Source organism: Cygnus atratus, chromosome 1 (assembly GCF_013377495.2).
Source record: "Cygnus atratus isolate AKBS03 ecotype Queensland, Australia chromosome 1, CAtr_DNAZoo_HiC_assembly, whole genome shotgun sequence".
Lineage (NCBI taxonomy): Eukaryota > Metazoa > Chordata > Aves > Anseriformes > Anatidae > Cygnus > Cygnus atratus.
The window spans coordinates 46,949,668-46,961,953 of record NC_066362.1 but is presented as its reverse complement, the minus strand read 5'-3'; the positions used below and the strand labels follow the sequence as shown (position 1 = coordinate 46,961,953).

The 12,286-nt window shown below is 34.6% G+C and overlaps 1 protein-coding gene across 1 annotated transcript in view; it reads left to right on the top strand.

Moving 5' to 3' along the window:
- Positions 1-12,286, top strand: part of CFAP54 (cilia and flagella associated protein 54) — a 113,024-nt gene that overhangs the window by 50,117 nt on the left and 50,621 nt on the right. The window contains 8 exon segments of the mRNA XM_035551906.2: positions 157-294; positions 1,736-1,832; positions 4,713-4,802; positions 6,174-6,300; positions 6,788-6,899; positions 7,687-7,835; positions 9,996-10,226; positions 10,794-10,936. Of these exon segments, the coding sequence (XP_035407799.1) occupies positions 157-294; positions 1,736-1,832; positions 4,713-4,802; positions 6,174-6,300; positions 6,788-6,899; positions 7,687-7,835; positions 9,996-10,226; positions 10,794-10,936 (1,087 nt within the window).

Sequence of the window (12,286 nt, the reverse complement as noted above, 5' to 3'; positions counted from 1 at the left end):
AGGTCTATAGTCCTATTGTTTTATTAAGGGAAACTTAAGTATTGAGTAATTAGCTTCTATTTATAATATTAATGCATTTTGACAACTGTAAGTAGATAATAATTAAACATTACATGTTATGCAAAACAAAAAGTATAATAGATGATTCTTTAATAGGTTCTACATTCATGGAAGGAATATGAACTAGCAGTAATTATTATTAACTATGGGAAAAATTTGTTGGATTCCTCGCAAACAGCCTCACTCTGTCGCTCAGGAGCTGCAGAAACTGAAGAAACACACACTAACAAAGAAGTAATTGTTCTTACATTCACTTTATAATTTCTCTAAATATGCTATTTTATTATTTTAAAGACCATATTTATTAACTTCTGTTTTAGAAGTGATTGTATGGAATAAGAGTTTCCTAATAGAGTAGGAATTCCCAAGAATACAGCTGAGAAGCTTCTGTTTGATTACAACCATCTTTGTTGGGACCAGTTGCAGACTGCAGTGGGTACAGGGCCTCCTCTAGTTGAACTGGAGAGGGGTTAGCAATACTACAGTTCTGAGCCATTAGGATCCTGCAGATATCATTACCAGCATCCCTAATTGATCTGTACATACAGTTTGCAGGAATGTCTTACAGAAATAAGAAAATAAATTAAAAAAAAATCAGTTAAATAATTGTATAAGAAAGGAAATTCAAAAATATCCTAGTGTAGAAACTTGGCCTCTCATTTTGTGTAGCAGCTACTTGAAACAGAGTCATAGTAGGAGAGTGGCTTGGGAATTTCGTAGACTGAAAAAAAATCTCAGTGGAGGAAGAACTTTCAACCTCAAAACCTCAATTCTTAAATTACAAAGAGATGCAGTAGGTTGTGGAGGATTTCCGACAACTTAGAATTAGAGTGAAGTGTTGATTCTGCATACTTTTCTGTCTGTTTTTCTTTAAATAATTTTGGAAGAGATTTTACTAGAGAGGAGATTTGAAAAAGATATAAGAAAATAGGAATAATGAGACAGGAAGAAAACAAGCACTGTGAGCATGAAACATAAATTGAGAGGAGCAGCAAGTCAATCAATCAGCTTACAGGGAAGGATTTCTGGAAAAAAAACAAACACCTGTAGGACACTGGTAGAATCCAGAACAAATGATTTTCTCCATTGCTTCTTGCTGAGTTTGTGATGGCTGCTCTCAAGCTCATACCAAAAAAAAAAAAAAAAAGAGAAAGTAATCTAAGGTCATAGGAACAATATAATACCTTGAGGTAAATAGCGCTGACTGAAAATTACATTTTCATTAAAATGAAAGAAAGAACTTGGCTTCCAGAGGAAGATTTTCATATCTTTAGGAAGTAACTAATCTACAAAAGAGTATGTATATATATATATATATATTTTTTTTTTTTTTCTGGAAAGCAACATATTTGGTCAAAAAATTTCTTCAAATATGCTGCTCTAGTAGCCTGTGGGACTTCCCTACATTCCTACATTTTTTTTTTTTTTCTGGGGGGGGCAATGAGAACTCACTGGCTCCCTTGGGGACCAATCAAAAATGTATCATGGCCAAGTTTTTGAAGCTATATTAACATTTTTATGAACATCAATTTTAGCTCATTTACAAAGAGGACAATATTGGTTAAATTACCAAACATGGAATAAGATTTAGGATCTAATCCAAACTTCACTGTTGATGTGCTCTTTTTAGTTAGGTAAAAGCTAAGTTTTTATAACTAAGTACCTGATATTTCAGAACATTTCTGCAAAGACATCCCATTTAGCTGCAATGGAAAAAGCAACAGAAAATCTAAATGCTCTTGAATCAAATCTCCTGAGACTGACAAAACCAGGTGGGTGTACTATTAAACATTTTTACCATATTCCATACAGTTTACTATGGTTCATCTGTAAATATTGTTTGCCTAAGAACTTTTATTTCATATATCTTTGATGATAAATCAAAATCATAATTTCTGTGAGCTTATTTATACCTTGTAGTGGTGTTTATAATGACTTTTATTAATCTTTTTCATCATTTCCACACAAACATTCATTCCTTCTTAGAAAGGAGTGGTCATTGTCCTGTTGTGCTGTTAAATATATTCTACTGATCCGTGTAAATTTTGTTCCATGTTTTTGAGGCTTGCTTTATCTTTGTAAATCAGAAAATGCAAGGGCAAAGACTATTGCCTATATATTGCATGTTTTACCACCCTACCATTGCTAGTAGTAATGGCCATTGCAGGAATTTGTAGTATATGAAAGGATTCCTGGATATGGTTAAGAGAAATTGTTCTCTTTGTGAAGGAGTTGCACGTGGAGTAGCATTTTACTACCTTGTAACTCAGCAATGATTATATCAACTTTAAAATATCTTAGAGTCTGGATTAAGCACAAGAATTTACATGCTAGTTGTTCTGCCAAATTTAGATGAAGTAGTAAATAGGACTGAAGAAGAAAATTTCATAAAAATTTAGAACACAGAGCCACCACAGATTTTTTTCCATTGTATTTACCTGGTATTTTCTACTCCTTGGAACCTGTATAGAATCATAGAATAATTTAGGTTGGAAGGCATCTCTGGAAGTAATTTATTCCAGAGATCAGGTTGCACTGGTACTTTTCCAGTCAAGTTTTAAATCTCTCTGATGAAAGAGATTTCATAATATTTATAGGCAACCTGTTCCAATATTTGACCACCTTTATGGTTAAAAGTTTTTGTTTATTTTTTTAATATCTGTTTGGAATTTTGTGTTTTCCAACTTGCAGCTATCACCTCTTGTGCTGTCGGTGTTCACCTCTGAGGACAGTCTGAGCTGTACCTTCTGTACTTCTCCTGTTACATAGGTGTAAACTCCCCTTAGCCTTCTCTTCTTAAGACTGAATACATCCAATTCTCTCAGCCTCTCCTTGCATTGTCATGCACTCTAGCTTTTTATTATCTTGGTGGCCCTTCACTGTACTATGGAGTTCAAAACCAAACACACCAGGTGTGGTCTCACAAGTGCTGAATAGAGGGCAATAGTCACTGCCTTTGACCTGCTGGCTCTGTGCAGCTCATCTTTGCTGCAACAGCACACTGCTGATTCATGTTCTAGTTGTCTTCTACTGTCTCTGTATACACATATGTATATATTTTAGAAGAGAAAGTATTTCTGTGACAAATAGGATAAAAAGCATGATGCAAAAATTCTGTTATCTATGCACTGATCCTTCAGTTTCTGCTGCTGACATTGATGCCTGCATTTCTGCAGGACAAGTTACAGGATGAATGAGTTCTGTAAGTTAATTGGAAATTACATTGATTATTTAATAAAATGATGTTCCATTCTTTCTTAATAGAAAGTTAAAGTTGATCAGTTAAAGAAGAACATGTTTTCATCAATTGACAAATACTTGACTGCTGAAGTCTGCTCTGTTGCTCCAATAGGATAATTGTATACTAGTCAATACAGGAGTCTTCTGCTGTTGCCATGCATAACAAATAACAAAGCTTACATCCATCCATACAAATATGTATAAATGATTTAGGACAATTTGCACGCTTGTAGGGCATGCTGTTGAAAAAAAGTATCGGCAAAAGCCTTTTTCATCGGAAATTCTTAAAAGTGAATCAATACTTACTATTCCATTGATGATTATCTAAGAGAAAAATGAAAAAGAGCTGAATCTGTGTCTTCTGTAGGAAACTGAGGAAAAGTTCACACATTGCAATATTAAATTTTGAAATTTCAAATGTTTTCCCATTTTAAATGTTTTGGGAAGTACTATTCTTTGTTAAAATCCTCACTTGAAGTAATATCTTGTTGAACTTCTCAAATAGGAGAGAACACCAACAGGGGATGTGACTTGACCTAAAAATAATAATAAATAATCTGCTTGTCCTGCTGTCTGTCCTATTTAATAGGATGCTGTTTGCATGACTGTTGCCAATGGAGGTTGCAGCTGTTGATCTGCAATCACAACTGGTTGTTATAGAGTCCATTTTTAACCTCACATTTTTCAGGGACCAGCTGCATTCATCTTTTTCAACCATGGAAGTCACCTCAGCATAAAGTTTGTAGGTTATATATCTTTATCAAGGCAAAATATCAAGTAGCACATGTAACATTGTTCTTGTGCTCATCAGTTGGTAACACAGTTGTCTTTAACTCTCAGAAGCTTGAATCCAAGTTATTGTTCACCTATATATTTTATATACTATTTACACATATAAAACATCATGTATAGGAATATTTATATATTATAATATGCAATTAAATTTATTTACATAAATATTTAGGTGAAGAAAAAATATATTCTTTTATCTACTTATGGTGTCTGTGTACCAAGTATGTGCATAAGCACTAGTCATTAATAGCATCATGTGTTCAGTTCATACTGTATATCTTGAAATATCTTTTTTGGACATTTCCTTACTGCACAAATCATCTCCTCCACAGATGATTTGTATGGAGATGTTATACCTCTGATGGACTCCAGACATTTTGCTCATTAGTCTAGTATCTGGAAGTTCATCAGTCATATCTGTAAGCTCTTCATTACACAGTGGCACAGTTATTCATGTTACAAGAGAGCAAGCTTTTAAATTTCTCTCTGGATGACAGTGAGAGATTTAAAAGCAACTGTACTAAAGGATTTTTCTAGTCTTTGGTTATGGTTCCATGTAGAGTTTCTATTTTACACTGTCACTACTTGTCATAATGGATTTGATTTGTTTATTGATGTAGTTCATGGATCAGAACTTACAGGACAGGAAGATCCTTTGTTCCTCTACCCTATAATTTCATGTTGGACATCAAACACTGCTTATCGTGAAGGTAGGATGATTGGCATCTATTTTAGTTGTAAAGGCTTCTTTACTTTAGAAATTTTCCAATATAAAGCAATCTCCTTATAGCTTGGAATAAGCTCTTAAAAACTTTTTCTTCACTTTGTTCTTATATATACAAAATCAACTAAAACATAGCTTAAAAAATCTTTAATATAGTCAAATTTAGAAGTATATGAAATACTTAAAACATGTTTAGATTATATATTTAATATATAAAATATTAATAGTTAAAATAATTTTGATAACATTTATTTTCTCATGAACTTGAAAATGTGGTCATTTTTACAGTTGTGCCAAGCCTTCAAAATTTTCATTTCTGTGGAATGTTCTTTTTAAATTGAGAGACACCATTTCCACATTAAATTTTGTTGCTGAAAGAGGAATTCACAATAGACTGAATACCCTTGTGTTTTTGAAGTAGGATTTAAGTTTCTGGTATGTGGCCTTTGCCAATGCTTTTTTTTTTTTTAATTTTTTTTTAGTACAGGTATTCAAAGTAACAGTGGAGCCCAGCCTGTAAAATTAATATAGCTTTCAGATAGGATAAATGCTCGTTTATTTCTTGATAAAAATTTTTCAAGACAGCTCAACAGTCAAAGCAGTTTGCAAACAATTAAAAAGCTGCCTAAATCTACAATGCAGCTCCACTGCTGCAGTGAGAACTGTGAGATGCTTGTACACTAATGTGGCTGTCACTGAGAAGAACAGCCTAAGTGAATAGGATGCAGTTACTTCGTTTATTGTTCTGTTTTTTTTTCTTTTTCTTTTCCCTGCATTTTCAGGCAAGTGTACAATTAGTCATGTTGAATATTATTATATAATAACACAAAAATAGTTCCAAAACTGTTTTCTTAGTGTGTATAATATTTGTCGCCCTAGGAGTGTATGTAAATACAGTGAAGCTGTGATTCTGGATGCCCAGTCACAAAAATTAGTATTTAGCAACTGCTGTTGTATATCATGACCTATCTGATTTTAGTATCAGTATGTCTTTTCTTTATCATAGGACCATAGAATCACACAATGGTTTGGATTGGAAGGGACCTTAAAGATCATCTAATTCCAACCCCCTGTATAGGCAGGGCCGCTTTCCACTAGACCAGGTTGCTCAAAGCCCCATCCAACCTGGCCTTGAACAGTTCCAGGGATGGGGCATCCACAACTTCTCTGGGCAAACTTACCCTCATATTAAAGAATTTCTTCCTTATATCTAATCTAAATCTACCTTCTTTTATTTTATCAGCATGCAACATAACATGAATGTATGCTTTGAGAGATACACAGTTGTAATTAAAGCTGAATTCAGAAACCTGTTACAGAATAAATAGAAAAAAAAATATTTATTGCTTTTTTGCAGTGATGAAATTCAAAAACAAATCACGTTTTCTTGAGTTCTTTATTCAAGTTTTGAACAAAATCCTGAATGAAGAGAAGGTTCAAAATGTCCTGGAATGGTCAGGAAATGTGCAAGCTTACTTGAAAAGGTAGGTTGCTGTTATAGTTGTACTGTAAAGTTAATACTTGGGTTCATCGGTGTCACAATTACAGCAGAAACTGTAAATTGTACATGGTTGTAGTCCCATCTGTAGCCATTCCCATGGCTCCTAGTCTGCAGAAGTTCCTTGAACGCAGAAAGTTTATACAGCTCAGAAACTGTTGTACTGAGACTGTGTTGTACATGGAGACTCCTCCCTTGAAGCTGAGAAGTTACTGTGTCTGTTCAAAGATCCTGTCTACCATCAGCAATTTCCAGACTTTTCCTTTTCACAGACACCACTTTATAATACTTTATAAGTGAATATAATTCACTGTATTATTATGAGGCAGTGGGATAGGAAAGAAAAACTGCCAAATTTACAACTCCTAGTGAAATACAAATTGCATGTGTTATACCTGTTCCCAAAGAAAACCCTTTAACTATGAAGGGAGTTTAACATGATCATAAGTTTATCATTATTACTTCTTTGTCAGGAGGAATGACCACCTTCTCTGTATCAATGGAACTTCAAGACCAGAAACAAGTTCTCCCACTCTGCCTGAAGGCACCAGGAAGTACACCAGAGGAGTTGGGGAGTTCCAGAAAGTGAGTTTTACTTGTAAGGAGTCATGTTTGTCTTTACTTGGCAGCATTGCCATAAGCACAAAAATATTTTTAAAAATATTTTTAAAAAAACTGTGTCATGAAAAAAAGACATACTTAATTGCTAAAATTGCTAAAATCCAGGGTACAAACTCTCACTCAGCAAACCTCTGCACTCCTAAAACCAAGAAGAAAAGTTCACATTGGATTTATGTGAAAAACCAACTGTTGTGAGGTATTTGAGATAAGTCAGAGTAATGAATTCCAAAATCAATGAGAGCTTTCATATGCTCCCTTTAGAAAAACAAATATGTATGCCTTGGGTACCATCACATTAAGAAAAGGAGATCAGTTTAGGCCTTTTTATGCAATATGTTGTACTTAGACTTTTTCATGAGTAATTGTTTCCTCTGCAGACATTCTAATTGCACAGTAAAGGCTATTTGTTTAGAATTCTTCTAAAATATATTTGTGCTTTTATTCCCACGTAAGAAAAATCTTAATGGATTTGTATTGTTTTTGAGGAAGAGTTTTCTCCCTCATAACCCTTAAGTAATGCTGTATTATTTCTAGCATCTGAGATAGATGTGGGAAAGACTTTTCATTCTGGTTTTGCATTGCAGATTTTTACTATTTATAACAATAGTGAAGAAAGTAATTGTTTTTGAGATAGAAACCAATAGTATATGAAACAATAGTTGGCTTCCTAGTGTCAGCCATTTGACATATCAAATATTTGACATAATATTTGAAGTGTATTTAAGATTGTCACAAAAGATTGTTTTTAAAGAGTGTGGAGACCTCAGCTTTAAAGAAACCAGAGGCATCAGCTTTGAAGAAACAAAGACAAGAAACGTTGAGCCCTATTAGAAAAAGACAGACTCTTAGACAGTATTTTGTGAAACATCCAGACATAATGAAATCTCCAGAAGCACAAAGGTAAATGAATGCAAGTTGTCAGATTGCTTTACAGAACCAAAGCATTTTGTCTGAAATCTAGTTTACAGTTAAGTGTATATTTTAACTTTTTTTCCTGTGAAACGGATGAATTTGTGCAAAGTTCAGTTTTCTGCTTAAGCTTGGTATAAAACTGGCTTCCAGTCTATGGAAAAAAATCTATCTCATCGCTATTTCAGAGAATAACTGTAGGAGATCTTAAGGTCTTTGTATTAATAATCAAAGACTGTATTTCAGTTGTGTTAGCTTGAGTATGTTAATTTATTATGGATGAAAAGCTGTGTTAATCTGCGTATTATAATGCTTTTCAAACTATCTTGGGGAGCTTAGTTGTTAGAAATCTAATAAAGAATATTTATTTGTTCCTGTATCAATTTTTATCATCCTTCTGCTAGTCTTTTTGGCTTATCTGTTCTGTAACTTTCAGAAAACCATTCCTTGATAGCAAGAAATGAAACCCCTTCTTTTGGCTGATAGTTATATGCATTTAGCTAATTTAGCAATAACAGTACATTCTGAACTAAAGGAATTAATAGTATTCATTAACTGGTGCTTTGGTCACTTACACTTCCAGCAGTTAGCAACTAGAAAACTAGAAAATATATGAATATAAGCAATCACATAACAGATTCTAGAAGTATTTTAAACAAAGATCTCTGAAAAAGTCTTCTGTACATGATCTTCTAAATATGTACCTGAACTGTCCATTTTTTGTCCTCCACAGAAAAAGAAAAGTTCCTTAACATGATTTTCATGTCTTTCAGTGCAAGGCAGGCGATGTCTAACCTATCCTGGGCTTTTTGCTCTTTCAGCTGCTCATTTGCATCATACATAATATTATTGCTGTATAAAATAATCAGTATCGTATACAGTATGCAATTCTGTCTACATTTTAAAGGCTGAAAACAAGAAGAAAAATATTTTGGAATGATAAAGGGATTGGTTTATCAAAATGAGATGTGATTTGATTACAATATTGTTATGTATATTCAAAAAGAGAAAATACAAGTAATACAGACGTGTTTGATCTGGCAGAGAAACAAACAAAATCTATGACTGGAAATTAAAGCCAGGAATCCGTATTTGAAATAGAATGTTTTCTTCAGATTGAGGATCTGAAGCTACCAAAACATAGCAATAAAAAGAATGATCCAAATTTACAGTAAAATAGTAGATCCTCCATTTCCTGAACAGATTGTGTGAAACTGTTGTGGTTAGCCCCAGAAGGCAGCTCAGCACCACACAGCCACTTGCTCACTCTCCCCAGGTGGGATGGGGGAGAGAATCAGCAAGGTAAAAGTGCAAGAACTCACAAGTTGAGATAAGGACAGCTTAGTGGGTAAAGCAGAAGCCGTGCACAAGCAAAGCAAACCAAGGAACCTATTCGCTGCTTCCCATCGGCAGGCAGGTGCTCAGCCACTTCCAGGAAAGCAGGGCTCGTCACACAGAGCGGTTCCTTGGGAAGACAAACGCCATCACTCCCAGCGTCCCCCCTTCCTCCTTCTTTACCCCAGCTTTATTGCTGAGCATGGCGCCACACGGTGTGGGACATCCCTCTGGTCAGCCTGGGCCAGCTGTCCTGGCTGTGTCCCCTCCCAGCTCCTGGTGCTCCCCCAGCCCCTCGCTGGCAGGGCAGCGCGAGGAGCAGGAACGGCCTTGGCTCTGTGCGAGCACTGCTCTGCAACAACTGAAACCATCTGTGTGTTATCACCACTGTTTTCATCAAAAATCAAAAACACAGTGCTCTCTGAGTCTCTGTGAAGAAAATTAACTAAATCCTGGCCAAAACCATGACAGAAACACACACCGTATTTTGAATAATAATCTGCTTGAATGATTCGGGTACAAGCAACTTCAAACATAGGGCTAAACTTCTTGTAAGTACTAAAAAAAATGTCTTATTGAAGTTTGTAAAGTATAAGAAAGGATTTAGTGTGTGTTAATTGCACTTAAGATGGAAAACAATTGTTTTTCTTGACTGAAGCAAAAATCATTTTGCTAGAAATATGACATAACCTTCCGAAGTTAATACAAGTCTGTGAATATGTAATGGGATACTTGTGTATCTTTATCATGATTTGATTTTCTAGAGCTCTGAGAAAACACAGTTTAATTTTTTGTTCTGCATATATTTTGTTTTAGGAAACACAAGGAAGAATTGCAAAAAGTAGCTCATCGCACCTTAGTGGTACTGCTGAAACCAATTGTGAGTAATTACTTAAACCGAAAGAAGTTTCATCAAATATGTCTTGAAGAGATGCCCTGGAGGTCTCAGATGAATATTTATCTGGCAATTGCACACTACCACTTATTTAAAAAGAAACTGGAAGAGCAATATAACATTGGAATTTGTGGTTCACAGCATCAGGACAGGTATATCTTACTGTATTATAAATCATAGAATCATTAAGGTTGGCAAAGATCTTCATGATCATCTGGTCCAACCATCCCCCTACCACCAATATTACCCACTAAACCATGTCCCTAAGTATCACATCCAGCCTTTTCTTAAACACCCCCAAGGACGGTGACTCCACCACCTCCCTGGGCGATCTGTTCCAATGCCTAACTACTGTTTCTGAGAAGAAATTTCTCCTAAAATGATTGCTGTTAAAGTAGATCACTATATTATTGCCATTAATGTGAAGATTTGAATTACAGTATCATCAGTCAGTTTGTCACATGACCAATTCAGTTTCCACATGCAAATGAATATACAGTGTACTACTACTGTCTTCAGTCATAGGACAGGTGACATGCACATTTTTGGTTGCTTGCTTGACTGGTCAGATTTTATATCTTTTGAAAGTTTTGAAATATAATGGAAATTTTGAAAAAAAATGAAAACTCACTTTTGAGAAACTGAATTTTATATGCTTATATCAAAATTCTCTCGTTTTTTTTTTTCCCCACTTTCTTCCCTTTTCTTTCATTCTGCAGTTACAATATTCTGGATCCTGAAATATTCTCCTTAAATAATTCTGGGACTGTAGTGGTGAGAGAATCTGTAGAGAATAACAGAAGAACACCAACTCCTTTTCTCCTTAAAAAGTCACCTTCAGGACTGACCAAAAAACAAACTTGTAAGAACTTTTAATGGGTATACAAATTGAATCAGTTTCAACGTACCTTTTTCTTTCTCTTAATTTTTGTCCTGACTTCTGTCATTATTTTTGCACATTAGCATTGGAAAATCACTCATGCCCATTTAAAGAGGTGACTGGGTTTCTAGATTTCAAAAGTGTTTCCTGTATTTTCTCTTTTTGACATACCTATTATAGCATGTCATAGTCAATAATGAGACATTTATAATAACTCTGACCATTATTTACTGTGTTGATAAATATTTTTATCAAGTGATTATTCTTCATCCTAAGTTTATAAATTCTAGTAATTTAGTGATATTGGCTTTTAGTTTGCAGAAGCCATACTTGCTAGACCTATTAATTTGGTAATATTCCATATTATTCTAAATGCAATTAGAATTTTTATCAATTTCTGTGGTTGTTAACTGTTCTGTAATTTTATTTAGATTTCCTAACTGTCCAATAATTTCCTGGGTCATTCTGTAAGTCGTTCTCAAAATTATAGATGGAAGTTTATTATTATCTATGAAATTTAAAGTAAAATAGTTTAGGTGTCTTTCTCCACTGCATGCTCCACAGTGTTTTCCCGAGGCAGAAGCTACCTCAAGGTTCTTTTTTACCTTGAACCTTTTTTCTTCAAATTTCTCTTTCATGTTTTACCATTCTATCTGTTATCCCAACAACATCCTTTGAGGTTTTGACAGGATCTGAAAGGCGGCCCCTGTTTGCAGCTAATCATGAAATATAGGACTTTGATTACTTCAGACAGTGATAATATACAAGTCAACACAAATTAGTCTGCCTAACCACTGTAAGTTCAAGATAAAATCAAAAGTTTGGACTTTTCAAAAGCACTTCAAGGAATACATTCTTGTCGGAGCTGTAGAGAGCAAAATTCTCCTATTGTTCCTTTGTTAGGAATCAACCAGACTCTGCCTTTTCCAAGGAGTTATGACAAAACTAGCTGGTGAACTCACCGGTTCTCTTTGCAACAGCCTACTTGTAGTCATACTCTTTTGTCTTTCATTATGTTTACAAGCCTTGGGAACTGCATGTTAATAACTAATATTAATCCTGCTTATTACATCCTAGCTGTTTCAGCAATTTTGAATGAAAGAATTTCACTGAAGTATGCAGTTTGCCTTGGACATCAAATATTGTTTATTGTGAAATTAGTTTCTACCATGAAACCTGTAGTTCAGATATTACTGTATCCCACCACCATGAACCTTCATGTTTCCCCTTTGAGGACAGATGGTATTGAATAAAATAATGAAGTAATTCTAAGCATACCACAGAATTTGTCACAAAACTCTTTTCCTAACTTTTCTTTTAAAGAGGCCTTGG